This window comes from Octopus sinensis, linkage group LG25 (genome assembly GCF_006345805.1).
Source record: "Octopus sinensis linkage group LG25, ASM634580v1, whole genome shotgun sequence".
In the NCBI taxonomy this organism is placed as follows: domain Eukaryota; kingdom Metazoa; phylum Mollusca; class Cephalopoda; order Octopoda; family Octopodidae; genus Octopus; species Octopus sinensis.
This window is the reverse complement of record NC_043021.1, coordinates 26,031,957-26,058,777: the sequence shown is the minus strand read 5'-3', so window position 1 is coordinate 26,058,777 and position 26,821 is coordinate 26,031,957. Positions and strand designations below refer to the sequence as shown.

Below are 26,821 nucleotides of genomic sequence, written 5' to 3'. Positions count from 1 at the left end.
TTTGTTTTAAGAACATGTGGCAGCAAACAAATTGTACCAGTTGAATGGTCTTTATTTCATAAACACTAAGCTGTGTTTTTTTTTTTCGCCTTGTGGTCATTAGTGCCCTCCCACTGTGGTCATTCAGCCCTTGTGCGTGTGGTAGACGAGGAGATTGTTATTGTTAAGGAAGCAAGCTGGCAGAATTGTTAACGGTGCCAGACTAAGGACTTAGCAATATTTCGTTTGTCCTTATGTCCTGAGTTCAAATTCTGCCAACGTTGATTTTTGCCTTTCATCCTTTGTGTACTGGGATCAATGTATGTCTCCTCCCGCTACCCTGAAATTGCTGGCCTTGTACCAAAATTTGAAACCAGTATTATTGTTGTTTATTATTATTATTAGTATTATTAATATTATTATGCATCAGCAGGGATTTTGTTTGTTGGAGATATTACATATGCATATATCATCATCATCATTATTTTTTGCGTGCCCCCCCCCCCCGCCGCATCTCCCCCAATCTTCCATGTTGGTATGGACTGGAGAATTCAAGAGGACCCAATGAGTTGAAGTACTGTGTTGTATCCTACTGCCTCTGTTTTGAATGCCCCTCCTGATGACAGCCACCCTAACATCTATACTGGCTGGTTTTGCTGTAGCACCATCACTAGTGGGGTTGCCTTGTAATTTGCGAGACTGAAAAGAGAGAGAGATTTATTGTTGGGGGAGGAGTAGGAGGGAGTATGGAAGGGGGCAGGGGAATGGAAGAATAAGTTAGTGTGAAAGTAAGAAAGATGAGATGGATTATGTATGGGGGTGGGTCCAGTGCTGTCCCACATTAGAAAGATGAGTACAGGTGGAAGGAGGAGGAGCGAGATAGATGAAGATGTTGAGGATCTAGTGAAGATCATTGGAGAGAAGAGAGTTGTGGTGGGTTGTGCTGGTCAGCTAAGATACTTAATCAATGTGTGGGAGAACATGAAGTAAGCATGTTCTAGATATCCACAGAGTAATGTTCAGATAGATGAGAACTTAAAAATCCAGCTTCTTCATCCAAGACAGCTGCCTCCAGCATCCAAAGTTGGCTGAAAGAATGAGCCTCATTGAGCTGGTAAGGAAGTAGAGAGACAGATAAACAAAAGAAAGATTAACCCTTTCATGACCAACCCGGCTGAAACTGGCTCTTACTTTGAGTACAAACGTCTTGTTTTCATAAACTTTGAATTAAAATCTTCCACCAAACCTCAGTCCCATTTTGTGTTCCTAACACTAGATGAATGATAACTAAGTTATTTTCCTAAGTTCTTTGTTATATTTAACGTAACTGAAAGAAACACAGAACATCTCAAAATAAATACGGTAATGAAAGGGTTAAAGCCCATTTTTGTTTATTTGCTCTCCTACTTTCATTTCTAAGATTGTCAAGAAAGCTGAAGGTGTCTTTGCACCATTCAGAAAGACCTTTGTCTGCCACTCTCCAGATATTTAAAATTGTATATGACTATGGTACGGCCATACTTAGGGTTTGCATCACCAGCCTGGGACCTCTGTCTTGCTCAGCATAACAATCTCTTGGAAAGTATTCGGAAATGTGCAACCAGATGAATATTTACCATCAGGCATCTATCATACTCTTGCTTCCCTGGGCAGGGATACATTAAAGCTCAGACTACTGGTAACTGACTTGGTAGACACCTTGGGCCACCTTTTTGGGATTTCATATGTCTAACACTTGTGGATATGACTTAAAATAGCAAAAAGCAACACAGCATCCATGAGCGGAGAAACATTTTTTGACACTCAGAATTGCTGAAGCATGAAATAAACTGCGTCCACCAATCGTTCTGACACCTGATGCATGGTGCAATGGTGCACCTGTTTTGGCAACATTGATGGCAGGAGTGAGCTAATGTATGGCACATACATTTGATCTATATAAACAAATCATTTGTGCAGGTCCTTTGCCAGAAGCTGTGACAGAAGAGTCCCTCATTATGTTATGTAAATCCAAAAAACAGAACAATAACATAACGGATGACAACAAAAACTTACGGACAGACAGACGATACAAGGACGGACGGGAAAACCAGGATGGAACATTTGTGGCTTTCTATGTGTGCGTGTGCGTGTGTGTGATCATCATCATCATCGTTTAATGTCCATTTTCCATGCTGTCTTGGGTTGGATGGTTTGACAGGAGCTGGCCAGACACCAATTGTCTGTTGTGGTATGCTTTCTACAGCTAGATGTGTTTCCCAACACCAACCACTTTACAGACTGTGCTGGGTGCATTTTATGTGACACCAGCACCTGTATATATAAGGCAGGCTTCAACACAGTTTCTGTCTACCAAATTCATTCACTAGACATTGGTTGGCTTGGAACTTTAGTGGAAGACACTTTCTCAAGTGTCATGCAGTGGAGTTGAACCCAAAACTATGTGGTTGCAAAGCAGGCTCCTTAACCACACAGCCATAAATATATCATAGATGTGTGTGTAAATAAAAAAAACAACAATATATATATTTAGGGAGATAGATGAGGATGGTGAGGATCTAGTGAAGGTTGTTGGAGAGAAGATAGTTGTGATGGGTTGTGCAGGTCAGCTAATATATATATATAGTTGCCATGATTGATCGCTAAGTCCACAAGTTTTTTATTCTCTCGTTGTTTATTTCGTCGTGTTCCTTTCTGTTGAAGAGTGTAGGCTCAAAACGTAAAAGACTTCTTCACTTTCCTGAGCATTAAACTAATACACCTGCTTGTTGTTTATACACCTGTCTTCATCTTCTGTTTTTCTGTAAATTTCAACAATATACACACACACACACACACACACACACACACACACACACTTCTGTTCTGAGTTTCGTTTATCCCATTTCTATTCCCAAACGAATGTGTGTGTGTGTAATGAGACATGGCTATGCACAGAGACAATCAGCATGCCCACCACTAATAAACCATTTCTGGAAAGTAATGAGATTCCATCCAATCTCATTATCCCTTTATAATGGAAGGCAAGGCTGACTGCTTGTGCTGCAACACCTTTATAGAATTGACCCCCAATTCATTAACAGTACACAATGCTACTTTTTAACCTGTACTCCTGTAAGCTTGTAGACCCCCAAAAGGTTGATATTTACTTCAACACCCCACCATCCTCCTCATTCTTCTTATTATTATTATTATTACAAAGGCAGAATCGTTAGTGAAATTTTCCAAGTGGTATTTTGCCTGTTTTCATGGTCTCAGTTCAAATTCTGCCAAGATCCACTTTGCCTTTCATCCTTTTGGGCTTTGATAAAATAAATACCAGTTGAATACTGGGGTTGATGTAACCAACTCACTCCCCCCCTCCTGCGAAACTGCTGTCCTTCTGGCAAAATAGTTAGAAAGCTGAGCGAAATGCTTAGTTGTATTTCGTCTGTTTTTACGTTCTGAGTTCAAATTCCTCTGGGGTTGACTTTGCCTTTAATCCTTATAAGGTTGATAAAATAAGGACCAGTCGAGCCCTGGTGTCAATGTAATTGACTCAACCCCTCCCCCAAAGCTGCTGGCCTTGTGCTAAAACTCAATACTATTGTTGTTGTTGTTATTATTATTATTGTTATTCTGTTAGAATCAGTCAAGTGATAGGAGGAAATCCCTTGCTGAACTTAGTAATGTTCTGTGTTCAACTCCCATCGAATTCCACTTTGCTTTTATTCCTTCCTGGATTGGGGAAGTAAAAAAAAAAAAGAAAAAGAAAGAAAAAGAAAAAAGAGTATCTCTCACATAATGGCATTCAGTTGGAGCGACTCTGCCTGCCCTCCCCCCACCCCCACCTCCTGTATATTTGTATTGGTAATAGTAGTAGAAGCAGCTGTTGTGTATAAGTGTGTGTGTGTTGAAAGTTGCTCGGGCTTATTGCCAAGACAGCATTTGCAGAGTTTGTATGAAAGCCATCATGAAATACTGCACTGAATAATAATACAGCTGCCTTTGATGCTATTGATTCGAATAGATTTCAATAGTACATGCCTCTTGTACTATTGATTGCAATAGTATTCACTGGCACACTATAGATTGTTGTTGCTTCCACTAGTTCGGCTCTCTCTACACCGCTACAGATCACAGCTAAATACCACACATGTATCTATACAAACACGAGAGATTACCACAGTTTCTAATAATAATGCAAATCTTCATAATTATTACTCGTTAGACTTTTGTTTTTGTGTCCTGTGTATATTTCTATGGATTTGCAGCTCTAGTCTACACTCATAGTTGTACAGTACCTGAAGTGTTTTTGAAGGAAACCCTTGGTATTTAGCGGGAATCCTTTCACCAATGAGCCAGTGAGGAGAGGTGGTCATGTGGTTATTGGAACAGAGAGCGTCTTAGCCAAGACCATTTCTTTAGACCTTCTCTACCATCTTTGAAATAAGAATATGTTTTATGTCTGAAATCCTACTTATTAGCAATGGAATAGCCACAGCATCTCATCACCATCACCATCATCACCATCATCATCATCATCACCATCACCACCATCATTGGTTTAACATTCACTTTGTCATACTCGCGTGGATTAGGTGGAATTCATTTTGGTAGAATTTCTACAACTGGATACCCTTTTTGTTTCCAGCCTTCACCTGCTTCCAAGCAAAATAATATTTCCCCCATGGAAGACTAGAAACAACAGACACTGAATTTGTGACCGTGGCATCCATTCGTAACTGTTGTATCCTTTCAAGACAAGGAAACCTGTTCACACACACATCTTTCAATTTCCGCTTCCCAAATCTACTCATAGCCATTAGTTCGCCCCAGGGCCAAAGTAGAAGCCTGCAGCCCAAGGAGCCATGCAGTGGGACTTGAGTTGTTTATTGCTTCAGTCATGTAGTAGACCACCACCTCCCAAAGCAGCTCCTTCCCCTCTGCAAGGGAAAGTGCCATGTTGTGTTGGGTGGGGAGCAAAAGAAGAAACACAAAGATGCCTGAAAATCATTAAAGTGGAAAAATCTGTTGGAAAAACCATTCCTATTCATTTTGTTCAAATATTGTACCAAGGACTTTCTATTTCTTATTCTCCTTGATAGATAATGTGTGTGTGTGTGTGTGTCTCCTTGTCTTGATGTCACGTGATTGTTGTAAAATGATTGTCAGTGTCATACAAGCTGTGTCATTCGTTTCCAATATTCTTTGAGAACACGTCTGGCCAAGGAGGAAATATATTACCTTGCTTGGAAACCAGTGAGGGTTAGTGACAGGACAGATATCCAACTATAGAAAATCTGCTACATTAAACTTCATCTTATCCATGCAATCATAGAGAAATGGATGCATGTGATGAGGATGATGATGATCCATAATTTTGCAGCCGTTTTTCTTTTCCTTCTTTGGTCTGTCTTGATGTAACAATCTTTGGTGGTTTCTGACTTGCCTCGTGTCTCACAACCTCATCATGGTTGCTGGTTTGCCTAAGTCCTTCTATGATGGATTTTAAGAGTTCGCTTCCCATAACACAGTAAAGAATACAATAGAATTCAATTGATTAGCTTTCTATAATATTATTGATCACTATAGATCTGTGTGGTACCATTCCTGATTGCAATCTTGTGAGTTCTTTATGGAGATCTTGGCCATGTCTATCTCGGGTTACATGTACTTTTAAGATGGTTTTATTAACAATGTTATGTACTTCCTACTTTTCTTACTACAACTGCTGCTGATGCTACCAATACTGCTTCTGCTACTACTACTACTACTACTAATAATAATAATGGTTTCGAATTTTGGCACAAGGCCAGCAATTTCAGGGGAGGGGGTAAGTCATTTACATCAACCCCAGTACACAACTGGTACTTATTTTATCACCTTCAAGAGGATGAAAGGCAAAGTCGATTTCAGCAGTTTTTGCTGCCAAGCATTTTGCCTGACAGTTCTGCCAGCTCACCATTTTAATGATGATAATAATAATAATAATCATTATCATTTAACGTCTGCCTTCCATGCTGGCATGGGTGGGATGGTTTGACGGGAGCTGGCCAAGCAGAACCCTGCACCAGACTTCTGTGACTGTTTTGGCAGGATTTTTACAGCTGGATGCCCTTCCTAACACCAACCATTCAGTAGGGTGGACTTAGTGCTTTCTATGTGGCACAGGTGAGTTTAATAATAATAATAATAATAATGGTTTCAAATTTTGGCTCAAAGCCAGCAATTTGAAGGAGGGAGTAAGTCAATTACATCTACCCCATGATTCAACTAGTCCTTATTTTATTGACCGTGAAAGGCAGATTTGACTTTGGTGGAATTTGAACTCAGAATCAAAGACGGATGAAATGCTGCTAGCTCACCACCTGACTTCTGCTAATAATAATAATATTCCGTTTTACTAAAGGCACAGAACCTGAAATTTCAGGGGAGCAGGTTTGTTGAGCCCTGTGACTTATTTTATTGATTCTAAAAGGATGAAAGGCAAAGTCCACCTCGGTCGTATTTCAATTCAGGATGAAAAGTCAGAACAAATGCTGAAAATATTTCATCTGGTTTGCTAACGATTCTGCAAGCTTGGCACTTTAATCATCATCATCATCATAATAATAATAATAATAATAATAATGATATTAGCACAATACTATAGGCATTAGACCAGGAATTTGAGTGGAGGGGGATAGTCGATTACATTGACACCAGTGTTTCACTGGTATTTAATTTATCGACCCCAAAAGGATGAAAGGCAAAGTCAACCTCGGCAGAATTTGAACTCAGAATATAGTGATGGGTGAAATACCGCTAACCATTTCATCCAGCGTGCTGATGATTTTGCTTCTTATAGTAATAATAACAACAACAACAACTAAATCTATTTAAAATCAACCCCACTGCATCCTACCATCTTAAAAGGAAAGGGCCTCACAGGTTACTGTAACCCTTTAAACTTCTAAACTAATACAGAATGGCCATAGAATGTTTTTGATCATCGGCCTACTTAGTGGAGTTGACCTGGGGTTAAACAACAACAACCAACTATTTATAAAGTGCAAATGTAAAGAAGCGTGCACACACATACACATACGCACACACACACAAATCTTTTGAGGTATTTGTCTACTGAATCCACTTACATAATTTTGGTTGGCCCAGGGCTATAGTAGAAGACACCGAAGATGCCATGCAGTGAGATTGAACCTGAAATCATGTGATTGGGAAGCAGATTTCTTAACCACACAACTATTCTTGCACTCTACACTCCCTGCCCGGCCTTCTTTTTTTTTTTAATTTTGGCACAAATTTGAGGGGAGAACAGTGAAGTTAATTTAATCGATCTTCCCTTTTGCACTTGTCCCCATCCCACCATTACACACACACACACACACACATATAACTGCTACTTAATGATTAATTGATCAGCCCCAGGGAGACATCATCATCGTTTAACGTCCGTTTTCCATGCTAGCATGAGTTGGGCGGTTCGACTGGGGACTGGGAAGCCAGGAGGCTGCACCAGGCTCCAGTCTGATCTGGCAGTGTTTCTACAGCTGGATGCCCTTCCTAACGCCAAACACTCCGTGAGTGTAGTGGGTGCTTTTTACATGTCACCGGCACAGGGGCCAGAGCAGACAAGGCTAGCCAGACATGAAAGATAAAATCATTCCTGATGAAGTTTGAAAATAAACATAACTACAATGAATTTTGTTGAGTTTTTACTGTGTTTGTTGTATGATAATGGTCCCAAACACTGGCACAAGGCCAGCAGTTTTAGGGGCAAGGGATTAGTTGATTACATTGACCCCAGTACATGACTGGTACTTTATTTTATTGTCCCAAAAGAATGAAAGCCAAAGTTGACCATGGTGGGATTTGAACTCAAACCTAAAGAGCCACAAGTGTTGCTGCTGCTAAGCATTCTGTCTCGTTTTCCTTATTCTGTCAGCTCGGTACCAATGGTGATTAAATCAAATTAATTTTAAAAACTAACACAAAGAATTTGTCTTTGAATTCATTTAATTTTACTTGATTCCGTTTTTGTGTCTTTGGTTCTTCTTGCAGAAGAGAGCAATGTGCTCGCAGCTGATTCTAACAGTCCTAAACAGACGTTTGTTCCATGTAAAGTATGTGGAGACAGAGCCTCAGGGTATCATTATGGAGTAACATCGTGTGAAGGTTGCAAGGTGAGTCTGTCGACCAGGAATATTGCTCTCACTCTTGAATGGTAGCATGCAAACACACACACCTGTTTTGATGCCATATTTCTGTTGAAATACACGAGTCTTTGTTTCAATTAACTTTGAAAATACTGAAAAATTTCGTAAATTGCTTAATCCTTATTAAGCTGATGTTTGGAATAAAAGTTAACAGGATTTTGATGAAAAGGTTTTAACATTTTAGCATGTCCATGTCCAGCCGAAATATTTTTGCTGTTTTATGTCCAAACTGACCAGATCTGATTTTTCACACCTCTCCTACAATGTCATTCAGAAAATCTACAATCATTATCATCATTTAATGTCTGTCTTTCATGCTGGCATGGGTTGGATGGTTTTATAGGAGCCGGCCAGGTAGAAGACTATACCAGGCTACTGTGTCTGTTTTGGTATGATTTTTATGGTCGGGTGCCCTTCCTAACACTAACCACCCCGTAGAGTGAACTGAATGCTTTTTATGTGGCACCAGCACAGAGGGAGGTCAGTCTGGGCATGGTTTTTACAGCTGAATGCCCTTCCAAATTCCAACCACTTTAATGTGCAGACTGAATGCTTTTTACGTGAGACCAGCACAGATGGAGGGTCACCAAGAATTTTGAGAGGGGCAGGGGTCATTGGAGAAGGGGATCTTGTGTCAGATGATGAAAGATTAGAGACAGAGATGCTATAGAAGAGATACATGGTTACCTGGCCAGAGAATGAGAATGAAAGAGAGAGAGATAATGCATGATTAACTGAAAGCGATGTGAAAGAATAAGCCTTACATTTGAGGGAGTAATCTGAATGCCAAAGGGTTAAGTGAGATTACTTCAAAACAGGAAGAAGTTTGTGTCAACGAATTAGGGGCAGTCTCAGATGAGTTGGTTTCTAAGGGGGTTAAAATAGATACAAAGAATTCAAGGGCCAGTGGTTGTATCATAGCATGAGATTTGGCTGGCCTTTGAGGCCCTAAACAACCAGGCCATCCCCTTCCTTAAACATACCGTTGACTACAAAAATTGCCAGACCCCCAACCCAAAGTAGCTCTTCTCTTGTGGTTCACTCTCTGCTATTCTGCTTCGCTGGTCAGTGGAACCCTGTGTGTACATGGGTACATGGGTACAGATGGATCTGTAGTTCATTCCCCGCAACGGTAGTGAGTGGGATGGTTATTGAAGTTAGTATGTAGTGCAGGAGTGGTGGTACAGTTAATGTTGTACTATTTGGTTGGTGGTAGTGGTGGTGATGCTGAGGTGTTGGCTTGTGTGCTAGTTGCAGTAGATACTAGTCATGTGATAACATTAATGGGGTACTGTAGTAGTGTGGTGGTCAAGGTAGAGTGGAAAGGGGTGTTGATGAAGGGTCCAGGTAACGAGGCATTAGTTGTGGTCCGTGGAATGGTGAAGCCACTGCAGGAGGGGTCACAGAAGAGACAGGTACAAAGAAAAGCTCTTTTTTATAATTGCAGGGCTTCTTCCGACGCAGCATTCAGAAACAGATTGAATACCGGTGCTTACGTGATGGAAAGTGTATGGTAATCAGACTTAACAGGAATCGCTGCCAGTACTGCCGCTTTAAGAAATGTTTGGCTGTCGGAATGTCCAGAGATTGTAAGTATAGTCATTGGTCATTAATGTTTAGCGGCTGTCAGTGTCCTTGGTTATATGTTTGGTGGTCAATATTGTCTGTCCACTGCCAATTTCTATGGTTTTATGTTTTGTGGTCAGTTGAGGTTTGCATGTTGTAATGTCACAAAGATTGTAAATCTGTCTGGGGTCAGTGACAAACATTTGGCTTTTATTAATGGTCAATGATTAAATATTTAGTGCTTCTTGTGGGTGTAGTGGTGTTGTTAAGAAGCTTGCTTCCCAACCATGTGGTTTGGTGTTCAATCCCACCACTGTGCTGAACCTTGGGCATTTGGCCAATTGTCTTCAACTACTGCCTCAAACTGACCAAAGCCTTTTGAGTGAAATTGGTTGATGGAAACTGAAAGAAGCTTATTATATTGTGTGTGTGTCACCTTGTCTTCACATCCTGAGATAGTTGTCAATGAACGTCACTATCTCACAGATTGGTGTCATTCATTTCCAGTATTCTGCAAAAACATGTCTGGCCTTGGGGGAATATTACCATGGCTGGTTGTGCAGCCTACATGTGCTGGTTATATGATACATTAATGTGGGATACATGAGCTAGTTGTACAATATATGGAAAATTTTCACAATACACATGCGTAAATTGTGTAACATGTATCCACTGCTTATGTAACATGTGCGATGGCTTCATCACTTTAGATCAATGTGGGCTGCTTAATGGAAATTTTGCTGGTGACTTCTGGAGGAATTGATCTCTTGTTCTCGTTTTTACTTTATGCTGGCATTAACCCGAAGTTTCTTTACAGCTGTGCGATATGGCAGGGTTCCAAAACGCAGCAAGAGTTTAGACGATCAACGTATTGGCATAGCTGACTCGAGTCAGGACCCTACGTCACTGGAGAAAAAACAGTTGGAGATATATGACACCATATTGAGTGTGTCGCAGGCCCACTTGGCAAACTGTGCATTGACTGAGGATAAATTGAAAATGCAGCAACGCAAGTCTGCCTCTTTGGTGTGTATCCCTTTCTCTCTCTCTCTCTCTCTCTCTCTCTCTCTCTCTCTCTCTCTCTCTCTCTCTCTTCATATCTATACATACACACACACACATGTATGTGTGTGTGTGTGTATATAAATATATATATTTATTCTTATGTTATAAGAATTTATAATCTTCAAGAGAATGTGAAATAATTTTTGGGGGGGAACAAAGGATCTCAAAGAAGATAAAGGTATAAATACTGGGGTAAAAAAAAACCCTTTGGATACAAAAATCCAAAGGCTGTCCATGTATATTAATCAAGGGATCATCATCATCATTGTTTAACGTCATATTGACGAAATGTCGGAGACCTTTTTGGTGTTTTTATGCTTCTTATATATTCATGTTTCAGTTTGTCAACAGCTTATTTCCTCACTATGTCAGACATGTTAAAATATATCTATATAAATGACATGTACCATTGCTTTCTGCATTTCTCATAGAATTTGGCTCAGGCTCTCCACTTGAGCCTCTCCTCCAATGCAATGGAGGACCATATTGCATAAGATGTCTAAGTATGATATAGAGCCAATTGCTGAGTCCTAAACTCACTGCTAATCTGTTGGGCACACTGGCACAATTATGTGGCTCTTTTGTGATTGTTTTCCATATTTGTGTGCATTGTATGTTGTTTAGCCCCTGGTCAGCTCTGACTGAGTAAGCCTATGATGACAGGTATTCCTGCTAGGAATTTATTTTGTAAGTGACACATGCACATAACATTGATAAGCTGCAGCTACGATGAAATGCATATCTCACAAGTCTTTGATTGACTCAGAGCTGTCGTGGAAGACACCTGCCCAAGGTGACTCTGAATCTGAAACCATGTGGTTAGGAAGCAAACTTGTCAGTCTCTCGTTTGCACCTCTTGAATTCCACTGGAAGCTGCCTTCACTTTGAAACTAATTAATTTTCTTTCACAGAGATGTAATGAAACAAAAATGTGGTGAAACTATTGAATTGTCTGAATGTTTTGTTTCCGTCAACAGTTAGACTCCATTTCGATCTCAACCTCTCTGCAACTGACTGAAGAAGAAGTCAAAACACACCGGCTTCTGATGTGGGAGAATCTGGCCAGTCTTATAACACCTTCAATACAAAGCATTGTGGAATTTGCCAAAAGACTTCCAGGTAGGTCATAGCTTTATGCAACCTCTACCACCACCACCAACAACAACAGCACTATCACTACCACCAACACCAATTCATTCAGGCAGATATTCTGTAACTGGATGCCCTTCCCGTCATCAACCCTTCCCTGCTTCAGAGCAGTGTCAATTATTTCTCTGTGGCCAGGCATGTTTTCATGGAAGATTGGAAATGGATGATATTCCTTGTACGATGGTGACACCCATTTACAACTCTCATGCAGTGTTGAGGTAAAGAAACATAAACACACATCGTCATTGTTTTAACATCCACTTTTCCCTGCCTGCAGGGGTCAGACAGAATTTGTTTAGGCAGATTTTCTACTGTTGAATGCCCTTCCTGTTGTCAGCTCCCACTTGTTTCCAAGCAAAGTAATATTTCCCCATGGCTAGATGTGTTTTCCCCAAACCAAATGACATCACTTCTGGCACTCACTCACAAGGATATGGACAATATACACGTGCATGTATACAGATACATATACCAATGCAGATGTTTACATATACATACACACATGATGGGCTTCTTTGAATTTTTGTCTACCAAATCCACTCAGAAGGCTTTGGTCAGCCTAGGGCTAAAATAGCTATAATAGAGCCTAGGGCTATAATACAAGGTACCACGTACTGGGAATGAACTTGAGACGATGTTGTTGGAAAGCAAACTTCTTAACCACTTACCTACAACAGTCCTGCTTGAGTTCTTCTAACAACAACAATATCAATTTCCCTCCTCCAGTTCCTGTCCCCAAATCTCCCTTCGTGCTGTCTCCCTTCGTGTCGTCTCCCTTCGTGCCGTCTCCCTTCGTGCCATCTCCCCTCGTGCCATCTCCCCTCGTGCTATCTCCCTTCGTGTCGTCTCCCTTCGTGCCATCTCCCCTCGTGCCATCTCCCTTCGTGCCGTCTCCCTTCGTGCCGTCTCCCTTCGTGCCGTCTCCCTTCGTACCATCTCCCCTCGTGCCATCTCCCCTCGTGCCATCTCCCCTCGTGCCATCTCCCTTCGTGCCATCTCCCTTCGTGCCATCTCCCTTCGTGCCATCTCCTTCGTGCCATCTCCTTTCGTGCCATCTCCTTTCGTGCCATCTCCTTTCGTGCCATCTCCTTTCGTGCCATCTCCCTTCATGCCATCTCCCTTCATGCCATCTCCTTTCGTGCCATTGCCGTCTCTCTTCGTGCCATCTCCCCTCGTGCCATCTCCCTTCGTGCCATCTCCTTTCGTGCCATCTCCTTTCGTGCCATCTCCCTTCGTGCCATCTCCCTTCGTGCCATCTCCCTTCGTGCCATCTCCCCTCGTGCCATCTCCCTTCGTGCCATCTCCTTTCGTGCCATCTCCCTTCGTGCCATCTCCCTTCGTGCCATCTCCCTTCGTGCCATCTCCTTTCGTGCCATCTCCCTTCATGCCATCTCCCTTCGTGCCATCTCCTTTCGTGCCATCTCCCTTCGTGCCATCTCCCTTCGTGCCATCTCCTTTTGTGCCATCTCCTTTCGTGCCATCTCCCCTCGTGCCATCTCCCTTCGTGCCGTCTCTCTTCGTGCCATCTCCCTTCGTGCCATCTCCCTTCGTGACATCTCCCTTCGTGCCATCTCCCCTCGTGCCATCTCACTTCTCAGTTTGGCTTCTTCTGTCTTTTAGGTTTTGCAGATCTTTCTCAGGACGACCAATTGATCTTAATAAAATCCGGCTTCTTTGAAATGTGGCTCTCCCGACAAGCACGCACTTTTGATTCCCAAGAGGACTGTCTGACTTTTGAAGATGGTAGCACAATTGTGAAGAAGGAGTTGGTGGCAGTGTACCAGGTATGTGCTTTTGTTTGTAGCCAGTGTGTTTCATAACCCATTGCAATTACTCAGGCATATATGATAATAATAATAATAATAATAATAATAATAATTTGTTCGTTTATTGGCCACAAGGGCTAACAAAAATCAATTAAAACATAAAGGGACAAAACACAGGACGAAAGTTACAAAGGGTTTTGTCTGTTTGCAAAAAAACCGTGTAAAAATTCCAGAGATAACAACGAAAATATAACAATTGAAATTCCCAATAGGGGGAGGCGCTTCGAAAGGTTACTTGTGGAAAAACCCATAAAAGCCACGGGAGCCTGGTCAAAAGTGGGGTAGAGAGCCCCTTTCTTCTTTGATATTTCGTTTTAATTTTCACAGGTATAATAATAACAATAATAGTGTGCTTCTTATAAACTGTACTCAGGTGCTTTACAACTCATTGCATTAAAAAAAGGAATAGAAAACAGTAACAGTAATGAGTGAAGTAAAGAAGGACAGCAATGAAAGCTAAAAGTACATTGTAGTGTACTTTCTAGAGTACACAGAATAAAGCTCAAAAACATAGAATAAATCCTCAAGAAGAAAAGGAGATTAGGAATGTCAGGAACTGGTGAATTTTGGAAGGATGCAGTAGCCTGACATTTAAGCACCAACGCAGCCAACTTATTCTGTGCTTTGACAATTCTGAGCTTGAAAAAAAATCTTTCTGAAAGTAATGGGTGCTGTGTGTGTGTGTGTGTGTGTTTTTTTTTTGAGTGTGGGTGTTGAAATTTAATATATTGTAGGTACAGTTGTTATATCATTTAACATTTGTTGTCCATGCTGGCATGGTTTGGATGGTTTGACCAGGGCTGGTAAGCTGGAACGCTGCCCCAGGTTCCAGTCTGATTTGGCATGGTTTCTATGGCTGGATACCCTTCCTAATGCCAACCACTCTGAGAGTGTAATGGATGCTTTTATCTGCCACTGGCACGAATGCCATTTGCATGGTATCTGCCGTGACTGCAGTTTTGCTCGGATTGATGGGTCTTCTCAAGCATATGCCAAAAGTCTTGGTCATTGCCTCTGTGAGGCCCAGTGCTCGAAAGGAACTCAGCCACTTTGCCTCCAGGAGGCACCAATGCTCAAGTGGTCCTCTTTACGTGCCACTGGCACGGGTGCCAGTTATATGACACCAACATCAGCTGTGGCTACGATTTCACTCAGCTTGACGGATCTTCTCAAGCACAGCATAATCACCAAAAGTCTCGGTCACTAGTCATTGCCTCTGTGGGGCTCAAAGTTCGAAGATCATGCTACACCACTTTGTCCCATGTCTTCCTGGGCCTACCTCTGTTGGAAATAATATGAGAAAAACTGACATTTTCAGAAAATAGCTTTTATTGTGTGGCCAGAGAATAGGAAATTAAACTTGTGATTAGTTTTTGAATGTTGAGAAAAGCTTCCAGTAAATATTTGGTCAGCCAATTGGATAGAATCAGTTTTCTGTAAAAATGACATTTAAATATGAAAGTTGCAAGAAACTAGTTTTTAAAAAAATTGTTAATTATAATTGACTACGAGTAAAAGAGAATGGCCATTTTTAAAATTCCAATCTAAAATGTTCCATCTTTTGCTCATCTCCCTGTCCTTGGCAGCACGTGTGTTCTACCCTTGACTGACCAGAAACAGCTAGGAGAGGGAGTGAAACCATTTTTTTTTAGGTTTGTCCTTTAACATCTCACAGACCTCAAGTCCTTCAAGACAGTTGTGCAATGGCTCTGTGCTGCAACAAGCAAAATAGAAACCATCACTTGGAGAAAATCACCCACCTTTACAAAGTAGTCAGCTCATGTCCAACACCATGATTCTTGTCAGACCATCATCTGAAACAGGAATAATTCTTCCATGCATCACCACAGTCCACACACCTTCTTCACTCTCATGCTTCTGTTGACAATATTCCTGCAGAGATGGTTTCCATATTTGCTACCTGCTTTGCCTCCTACTTTACTCTACACATGCTAAGAAAATCTCCAAAATTATATGTCTCCATTCCACCATGCCTACCACCGCATAAACATATACACCAAATGTGAAACGCCTCAAATTGCTTCAAAGTGATGAGGCCATTGGCTTTGACCAATGTCTCTTGTATAAACCTCAAACTCTTGCACTTCAAAGAATCAAGAATTTTGTTTGAATTCACTTTTCATCATCATCATCATTATTGAACTTCATTCATTTTTTTAAAAAGTCTTAATTTTTCTTAAACTAAATTCAGTTCATTAATTGCATAAGATATTGTCGGAATTCAAAAGAAACCAACAAAAATTAGTAGTCGGTGATTAAATGAAACCAGTGTTAATCACAGCTTTAGTTAGGTTTCTACTCTAAATGCAAGCGCGAGATTTATACCTGAAAGATTATTTTGAAATTATAAAATCTTTCTTTTCTGAAATTGTTTCAAGAGCTGGATCCAGTTTGAGGATTGTTTGGACATTCCTGGTATGGTTGGTCTGCTTTGTTGTTGGATGACTGTCTTGTAGAGACAATAACTTAAACCCCCCCCCCCTGCTGCCATGCCTGGTCTGTTTCCAGAAGTAAATTCCTGGCCCTAAGTACACATTCCACCTCTTCATTCATGGATATGTCACAAAGGGAGCAGTACATATCTGTCATAGGGACCCTTTCTCTAGATTTTCCCTTTTAGCCTTTTTTTAAATGTTCACTAAATTACCCAACAAGGTTGCAAGGAATGGTTTATGTGGGGCCTGTCTCATCTCACCCTTTCCTTCAAACTAGGATCCCTGCTACAACAATATTCAACAATGTCCTTCTACAAACTGCGCGAAAGCAAGAAATCCTTACCATTGTTATATCTCTTTGGAGTTGTTTGTTGCATCATCATCATGCATCCATTTTCCATGCTGACATGGGTTGGATGGTTTGACAGGAGATGGCCAGCTGCAGCAGGCTCCAATTGTCTGCTTTGTCATGATTTCTATAGCTGGAAGCCTTTCCTAATGCCAACCACTTTCCAAAGTGCTCTTTAGATGGCACTGGTGCTTCCCCTGTGCTACCAGCACCTGCAAACTTTCATCTCCATTTGTTATGTTTCTGTAGAAATATATATTTTCATTGAAATTAATTGTCTTTGTGACAATTAATTTAGAAAATAATAAAGAACGAACATCATAAAATAAAGTTAATTTTCAAAACATTAATTAGCATGAAATTTTAATTTCAATCATTGTAAAAAGAATGTTTGGGTCATGGAACCAGAGAAGTCTTTGTATTGAAAGTGTTTATTTGAGTGAATTTTATAGTTCTTTAGATTGCTTCAGTCATTGTAGCTAAGGCCATGTTTTGCAGGAACAGTGGTGGTGGGGTCCTTACCCTGTTTAAGAGCAGCCTCTGTGTGTGTGTGTGTGTGTGTGTGCGCCAGCAAGATGTTAAATGTAAAGAAGTTACAGATGAACTTTGTATATTTTTCTGTCAGAACATGAGGTGAATTTTTTTTTTTTTTTTCCCTGTCTTCAATGTTTGTTTTCTTTTCCAGATGGATTTTGTAAACACCATGTTTGAATTAACATCTAACTTCAACATGCTCAACCTGAATGATACGGAAATTGCTTTATTTGTTGGAATAGTCCTTGCCACTGCAGGTCAGTACTAATACAACCATTAACTCACGAATATTATTATCATTATTATCATTATTATCATTATTATTATTATTATTATTATTATTATTATTATTATTATGCAAGAGCAGTGTATGCCATCAATGTGACACTGGGGTACAAGTATAGAAGCCCAATATACCCATCATGACTACCTGTCTGATAAGGGTACACCAGGCACATGCATCACAACCATATGTGTGTATCTTGATGATCTCATTAATATAAACAACACATGACCTTGTAGGTGGGGACCAGTTAGAATCTTCTTCAGGTTGAGTAGCCCATCCTGTTCAAAGGGTCCCTGAATAAGGTTTGTTTAAGAATGATGAACGAAACACCCTTGTTTCCAGGGGTGAATTTGTCCAACCCCAAAGAATTCCTCTCAACACATGTCTATGATGCTCCCCCACTACTCCTGCTTGTGATCAGAGATGCACATATCGTCAGCCACCAAGTGGATTGCTCAACTGGTTATGGGCAAACAGCTGACAATCAGATATGATATCACACAGAATATTTGCTGTAGCCCATCTTTTGTAACAAGACAAAACAATGTCAATCAGTTAAGATCAGAAGGCATGAGAACCCTTGCCTGGTCCTGCATCAGCGAATTTATTTTCGTCGTCATTGTTATTATTATTATTTCTGCCTTAGGGCCCCTCTCTCCAGATTTTCTCTAGGGGTTTACTCCCTTAAATGACTTAAGTTGAAAAAACAAAACAATGCAATCTGCAGACCCATTTGTCCAATCTCGAGCAAAATCCTATTCATCGTTGTCCCCTTTGTGACCTCGTTGCAAAACTCATTCCTGGACTCAAATTACATTCACACATCCATCACACATAGATGCAGGTTCTCTTTTTTTTCCATCCTTTCCTTCAAACACTCACATTGAAATTGATGGGAGTGACCATCCAGTGGCATAGAAATGCCGACGTTCAAATCTGTCTGAGATGTGCATAGAATGATGAAACGGTTCTGCACTCTCTTGTTCAGTTTCCATGCATTGCCAAAAGGTGTCCCTTCTGTTGAACAGCTGGTGGGCAGAGGACAGGTCCAGCTATCAGCCAAGTCCATAGCAATGACTTACCTACTGCTGTCTTTTGGAAACAAGGATGGATGGAATTAAAAGATTTGGGGGCATGTATTTTTCCTCTCTGGCCCACCATCATCAGCCTCCTCTTTAAGTACCACTTGAAGGGGAGGGTGAAGGTAGAAGTGGGGGGCATGTTACATTCCAGTGTGTTTTATAAAAAGGCTGGTGAGACTCACAAGGCTGAGTAGGTGCTGACTCTTGATTCTAAACAGGAAGAAAGAAACAAGAAGGGGCCACTTTTAATGTGTTTGATTGTCCCTTTCACCGTGTGTGTGATTCAATGTCTGTTTTCCATGCTGGCATGTGTTACATAAATATAGCAAAGTGTCAAATCAAGGGAACACAAACACACACTCTCTCTCTCTCTCTCTCTCTCTCTCTCTCTCTCTCACTCTCTCTCTCTCTCTCTCTCTCTCACTCACACACACACACACACACACACAACACACACACACACACACACACAAATGTGCAACAGGCCTCTTTGAGTTTCTGTTCACCAAATCCACTCTCAAGGCTTTAGTTAGCTCAAAACTAAGGTAGAAGACAGCACAATAGTGTTTCCATCAATACAGATGGAAAATACAGAGGTGCCAGAGCATTCCTGAAGATAGAAGTTCCATAATTCACCAGCTTACTCAAAATAGATGGGAAAATGTGTCTTGGAGGAAAGCGTTATATGTAATTTGGCCATGAATATATTTGCCGTAGGAAAAGTCACAGTAATAAATTTCATTTTAATTGACTTCGTCACTTTTTAAGAATCTTTTATGTTGAATAAAGACTTGCCTTTTTAATGCTTTTTTTTAAAAACCTTTAATCATTTTTTTATTTTAAAAAATGCTGATATACTTTATTTTTTCTTCTGGTGGATTTTCTGGACCCAGGAGGAAAGATACTGAAAGATTTTTTTGTGTGGAATACATCATCATCATCATCATCCTTATTTTAATATCTTCTTTCCCATGCTTGTGTGGGTCAGACAAGAGAATGGTGGGGAGAGTCTTTTTATGGTTGGATCCACTTCCCGATCTCACCCTACCCCTGACCCAACTCCTGTTTCCAAGTCAGGTAATAATGACCTAGTTTATCAAACAACAAATGGCTCAGATATGCTTAATGTGGAGAAGTGGGAACTAATGACACTCTGTAAACTGGCCTTTTCTTCACAAAAATTACGCAACATTTCTGGACAGGTCAAGAAGCCTGGACATGTCTTCACAGTGGACTAAAAGTAAGGGATACCATTTGGGAAGCCATTGCTTCTAAACCAGCAACAAAAGCAGAAGAGAAACACAAAATTCTTCGCTCAAACACACACACACACACACATGCAAACAGCAGGCTTCTTTCAGTTTCTGTCGACTAAATCTACTCACAAGGTTTTGGTTGGCCTAAGGTGTCATGCAGTGGGACTGAACTCGAAACCATGTGGTTAGATAGCTAATGAACTTCGTAAGCACTCAACCATTCATATGGGTGTTGATATGCATGTGTGTATATATATATATATATCATCATTTTAGCATCCACTTGTCCATGCTTGCATACATTCATTATATATATATATATATATATATATATATATATATATATATATATATATATATACGTATGTATGTGTGTGTGTGTGTGTATATATATATATATATATATATACACACACACATATATATATGTATGTATGTATATATATACACACTCAGTCATTTGATTCTCAATGAGCTGGGTTTCTGTCAGAAGCCTGTGAAAGTTTAAGTAGCATGGCACCAAATCAAACTGCTTTAAATAATAATAATAATAATATATGTAATTTCTACAAAATATGTCGAGTGCCTCTTTCATTTGTCCACTCATACATATTCATACATATCTATAAACACACGCACACTTAGCTTGCTAGCAAGATAGATCTTGTATATATGACATTTACTGGGTCATTGGCAGAGAGATCTCAATTTGAGGAAATGGCTTGAAGTGCAGAATCTGATAGAATCTCAAATAAACCATTAAGCAAGGTTAAGTGGATGTCAAAAGTATTTGTAGAGGAAAGAATGAGTTAAAAATGGTGAAGCACTGAGTCAAGTATTTCTCAAAGAGTTTGCAGATTGCAATGATGTTATCATAGCTTGGTTTTCTCTTTGGAATAAATCTATTTCTAGAGATCTGTAGGAAAAGGAAACAAGAATTGATAAGATTCGAGTTTGAAGTAAAGAACCAAAAATTTGGAGTAAAACTGTTGGTTGCTGAAAGAAATCTCTGAATGGGAAACCATTTTGCAATAAGTTGAAGGAATTTTTTGTTGCCTTTTCAAAACTGAGTTGTACAAACACAACAGTTTTCCTCAAACAGTGGAAGTAAGAGATTTTCATAAAAAAGAAGCCAGGCATGGCTGTGTGGTTAAGGAGTTTGCTCCCCAACCACATGGTCTTGGGTTCAGTCCCTCTGTGTGGCCCCTTATGCAAGTGTATTTACTCTAAGCCTGGCCCAACCAAAGCCTTGTGTGTGGATTTCATAGACAAGCTGTGTGAAAGCCAGTCGTATTTGTGTGTTTCTCTGTCTCCTTGCCTTGATGTCATGTGATCGTTGCAGGTGAGTGTTGCCATCCTGCAAGTGGTGTCCTCCTTCACTTCCAGCCTTCTGTGAGGACATGTTCAACCATGGGGGAAATATTACCTTTCCTGGAAACAGGTGAAGGTTGGTGACAGGAAAGGCATCTGACTAGAGAAAATCTGTGTGACCCAGGCAAGCATGGAAAAGTGGATGATGATGATGATGATGACGATGATGATATCAGTCTTATTTTATTTTTGGTTCCGCTATTTCCATGACCTTTGTGTATTTGACATGATATGTTTTGTTTTCAATTTTATCGTTTTCTTCCTTTTCGTCTGCCCTCAATTGTAAGTGTTTGCTACATTCATTCCACAGACCGCCAGGGTCTCACCAACACCAAGGCCGTTGAGAAAATCCAAGACAAGCTTATCGAAGCCCTTAAGCTGCAGATCAGTCGCAATCACTCAACCGAGGAACATCTTTATGCAAACACCATCATGAAACTTCCTGAGCTGCGGACACTTGGCACCTGGCACAATGAACTCTTACAGTGGTATCGCTCTCAGTGGAAACGGCTCAAAGTGCCGCCTCTCTATGCCGAAATATATGATATTCCTAAAAACGAGGAAGATGCCCAGGGGTGAACCTTCTTTCTCTCTTTCCCTCTCTCTCTCTCTCTCTCTCTCTGGAAATTTCTGTAAATTGGTACATGTGAAGAACTTAAACTATTTTAAATGATAACTCACAGAAACAATATGGACAAATTTATTGTAGCTTTTGTTTATTTTTATTTTGTATTTCTTTTGTTTTATTTGTGTGTGTGTGTGTGTGTGTGTGTATGCATGTGTGTGGTCTGTAATCTTGTCTAAATCTCTCAAGTTTATCACACACACCCACACACACATTTGGTCAGTAATTATTTTCACTAAAATTATAAATGGTTTTTGAAGAAACTTAAGCAAAATGTGGGTGGGGGTGCATTATGGTTTCAAACAAACAAACAACATTCCATTGGTTTTTTTTTCTTTTCATTTTTTTTTTATGTTTTAAGAAAAATTTTTATTTTTAAAGTTTTAGTTGTCCATCTCCATCAACAGGTATCTCACACCTTTTGAAGTAAATTAATCTTAATATAGAGAGGAAGTTTGGAAGGTTTAGCAATATCGGTAAATCTCTAACTGCTGTGGAGCATTCTGGTAAAAAAAAAAATACCATGGTGATATAAATGATGATGATGATGAGGAGGAGGAGGAAAGTTTCTGACATCACAATAACAACAACATAAATAATTCTTTGTTTATTGGCCACAAGGGCCACGATTCCTTTAAATATACTACTACTACTGATACTAATAATAATAGTAATAATGGTGATGATGATAAGAAACATGTGAACCATAGCAGGGTTCACAACATTATACACTGCACCCCAAAATAGCTTTGCTAGGAACAGTCCACATCTTGTGCAAGACCCTGGTCTATTCAGTAGACTAACCCAAACAGAACAATCTTCACACACAACACACACCCGGCACAACAAGCATTTAGCCTTGTAACATTTAAACCAGCCACATCTGACCCATAATTTCTACAAGTTTTATGTTGAAACTGACCAGATCCATCCTCTCACACCTACCCTGCAATGTCATTCTAAAAATAAACAATCACATCATCAAAATCTCAAGGCTATGAGATAATCCAGGATTAATTTTTAGAAATGTAGATAAATAAACATTACATTTGATAAATTAATTTGAATGCTAACGAGTTAATAATCTAAAACAGCAGAAGCTCATGCAACATATAGTATGCAAGATGAAGACTCCTTAAGGTAACGCACCTGACATTACACACACACACACACACACAGACCAGAACAAACACTAACGAACCAAGAACCTTAACCTCCAAAACAAAACAAACTGATGCAGCAAACCAACAAGAGGAGTCTTGACTGTTCCAGACGCCACAAAAGTACGAACCCAATGGCACACACATGGAGGCACAGGAGGTAATGCAGCAGAATCTCATGTGGAACTATCAAAGAAAATCTTAGTAATAATAATAATATTAATAATACAGCACTTAGTTTGATAATAAAAATACAAATTTTATAAAAAAAGCAAAACAAAACTGCAAATATATTGACAAAGAAGCAGAACTCTTCTCATCTCCACAATACAATAAATAATGGCATTGCTCATTGTTATTAATGAGGCAGACCTTAAGTTTTGGACACTAAACAAAATGCAGAGCTGAATAATTAAGGAATAAGCTTAGAGGTTCTCTTTCATTTTGGGTTTTTATTTCTTTTGTTTTCATAACGAAAAAAAAAAAAATTCTGATGGAGTGAATTATTACAATAATAATAATAATAATAATAATAATAATAGTAGTTATTATTATTATGGTTTATATGACAGAGAATTATTTATAATAATAGTAATGACTATTTTTGTTATCTGAGTCAAGAGCTGGATGGATGTCTTGCAGTATTTAAGCCTATGTTCTCAGTTCAAATTTGTGTGAGATCAAATGTACCATTGATTCTTCTGGGGTTGGGTGTCAAAATAAATAAACCAATTGAATTCTAGATCATCAAACACACCCTTCCCCCCTTATTTCTGCCCCTTTGTGTATGCCCCAGAGACATCCCTACTAAAAGTGGTTTCTATGTCGTTAATCTTATTTGGGGGGGAAAAAAATTAGAATTAAGAAATCACATTATTATTATTATTATTATTATTATTGGTGTGAAGTGGCTAAAAAACATTAGACTGTTGACCCCTTGCTTCACAATATTTCGCCCCCACCTCTTCCCCTCCATTCTGTGGAGGTTGACCTAATTCTATAACTATATCTCGCTATGTTTAAAGGCTATCTTGAATCGAATTTGAAAATTAATTAAAAATGGATATTCCAAATTCAGTCAGACATTTCCTGGTGTTTGACACCCAAGGGTGTTGCTATGCATTCTCCAGACATGCTAGAAATAGCAACAAAATCACATCCTACTGTCTTAAAAAAAAGTGACAAACATATTGGACAATGTAGTTCTTGATGCACAAATAGATGAGATGGTCACAACTGGATCAGGGTTGATCAGTATCAAAACTATAGAACTTAAATTTCTGTCTTTACTAATTTGAAACATCCAACAATTTTTCCATTAAAAAGAAAAAAATATATCTATTTTATAATTTTTAAATTGCATGCATTTTATTGATAAATGTTTGAAAATGTTTTCAAAATAAGTTTTTTTGAAACAAAATTACAATTAAGCCTGTTTAAATGATCTAATACCTCTCCCTCTCTCTCCCCCACTCTCTCTCTCTCCCTCCCTCCCTCTCCCCACTCAGACAAATTCCTCATTAAATTTATCTTCTGTTTTCTAATATTGATTTCTAAAATCAGGACAAACCCTTCACTAAGTCCAGTCATTTAAAATCAACCCCAGTATTTTTGTCTGGGAATTTATTTTACCAATCCCTGAAGAACAAAAGGCAAACTCTGCCAAATTTGAACTTCAAATGTAAAGCAACAAAACTAGAATATTGTGATGCATCTTCTCCTGTCCTTGTCCCTTCAAAACCTGTTTGATTTCCAACCCCACTGCAACTGTGCCTGGTTCTATGATACAAACTTTGGTTTTAAAGTGGTCTAAAGTAAAACCTTCCATCAAAATTTCATGTTTAATTTATTTTACTAAATTCTTCATTATTTCAAAAATTAATTGAAAAGAATCAATGGGTTTCAGCGTAAATTTGGTAACAAAATGTTTAAGAGATCTAAACTAAACCCTCCCGTCAAAATTTCATGCTAATCTATGTTCCAAGACCCCAGCCTAATAAATACAAAGAATTTTACTAAATTCTTCGTTATTTTCAAAGTTAATTGAAACAAAGGCAGCGTATTTCACTTGAGACATATTAAGAAACGGGTTCTGAGAGAAGCGGTGGAGCAACCGAAACAACAATTTGACGCATGAAATGCTTTACCACTTTTAATAATCATCTCACTGCATGTTTGGAATTCAAATTGGTGGGTGAGGCTGGAGTTTATTTAATTTTCTCTGGATATTATTGGCATTATTTTGTTCTGTCTCTTCCCAGGATCATTGTGGACAAAAACAAAAACATTTGAAATGAAACTCCACCAAATCCACCATTAATTTTAATCTCCCTCTCTCTTCTCTGTGAGTGACCAACAGATACCAGTAATATATTGATATCAATTCCTTACAGGGTGCATACTCTAAAGAAATCAATATTTAGAAGGTAAGGTGGTCGGCTGGCAGAATGGTTTGCAAGAGAAATGCTTAGCAGCATTTTGTCCGTTGCTACATTCATCATCATCATCATCATTGTTTAACGTCCGCTTTCCATGCTGGCATGGGTTGGACGATTTTGACTGAGGGCTGGTGAGCCAGATGGCTGCACCAGGCTCCAATCTTGATCTGGCAGAGTTTCTACAGCTGGATGCCCTTCCTAACGCCAACCACTCCGAGAGTGTAGGGGGTGCTTTTTACGTGCCACCGCTGAGTTCAAATTCAGCCGAGGTCAACTTTGCCTTCCAAGGTTAGTAAAATAAGTACAAGCTGAGCACTGGAATTGATATAACTTACTTTCCCCCCCCCCATTCCCCTGAAATTTCAGGCCCCTTCTGCCTATATTAGAAAGGATTATTATTATTATTATTAATAAGGCAGTGAGCTGGCAGAATCGTTACAGTGCCAGACCATAATTCTTGGCAGCATTTCCTCTCGCTTTACATTCTGAGTTCAAATGTCACTGAGACTGGCTTTGCCTTTTATTCTTTCAGAGTTGAAGTAATCGACATGCCCCTCCCCTCAAATTTCAGGCCTTCTGCTCATTGTAGAAAGGCTTGTATGGATTCCTTGTTAATACCCCTGCTCCCACCACCACCACCACTTTCTCCAATTATTTCTGTATTGACACCCCCTACCTCTCTCCACCAATTTCAGATGTTGCTAATTTTCTTTTCTGCCCTACCCCCACCTCCAATCATTGCTGCTGCTGCTATGTCACAATTCTTATGTCAAAACACACCCCCACACCTTTACTCTAGCCACTTCCTTATATCTATCTGTGTGTCTATCTATCTATCTATCTATCTATATATATATATATAACAATTGCAGCGTGGAAGGTGTTTGTAAGCCATTTAAGAAACACACAAAAGCCGTTCGATTCACTCCAACATTTAAGTTTAATTTGTCAAAATATTTTCGTCGCTAAAATCCGCGACCTGTTCACTGACGAAAATCCGTGCTGCATCTGAGAAAGTAACAGTTAGTTCGTCATATATATGTACGTATGTATATGCGTATGTATGTATACACGCATGTATGTGTGTATGTACGTACATATGCCTGTGTGTGTATATGCACGCACACACACTATAAACATAAAGTTATAAACCTGTAGTGATGGATAGATGTAGACTGACCACTCATCACAATAATATCAAATTTCAACCTCCCCCCCCGCCGAAACTAGGAAGTGATTTACAACCCTCACCCCCAAAACAAAACCCTAAAACCCATTATCAGACATTTATCTCTATATCACAGAACTTTTGTTTTACTATTACTTGTTTTTTTTTTCCCCTCCCTACATCTAGTTAGTTCAGGTCAAATTTATATACGTATGTATGTGTGTATGTACGTACGCATGTGTGTATGTATGTATACGCGCACGTATGCCTGTGCCCATGTATGTGTGTGTGTACATGTACGTGTGTATGCCCA

The 26,821-nt window shown here is 39.6% G+C and overlaps 1 protein-coding gene across 3 annotated transcripts in view; it reads left to right on the top strand.

Annotated features, from left to right (window-relative positions):
• Positions 1-26,821, top strand: part of LOC115224268 (nuclear receptor subfamily 1 group D member 2-like) — a 77,667-nt gene that overhangs the window by 45,399 nt on the left and 5,447 nt on the right. For 2 of the 3 annotated variants that reach the window (XM_036513255.1, XM_029795080.2), the window contains 7 exons: positions 8,023-8,144; positions 9,625-9,766; positions 10,561-10,769; positions 11,786-11,927; positions 13,578-13,741; positions 17,274-17,379; positions 21,428-21,692. In XM_036513255.1, the coding sequence (XP_036369148.1) occupies positions 8,023-8,144; positions 9,625-9,766; positions 10,561-10,769; positions 11,786-11,927; positions 13,578-13,741; positions 17,274-17,379; positions 21,428-21,692 (1,150 nt within the window). The remainder of the gene's footprint in view (positions 1-8,022; positions 8,145-9,624; positions 9,767-10,560; positions 10,770-11,785; positions 11,928-13,577; positions 13,742-17,273; positions 17,380-21,427; positions 21,693-26,821) is intronic. The other variant, XM_036513256.1, reaches the window with a different exon arrangement.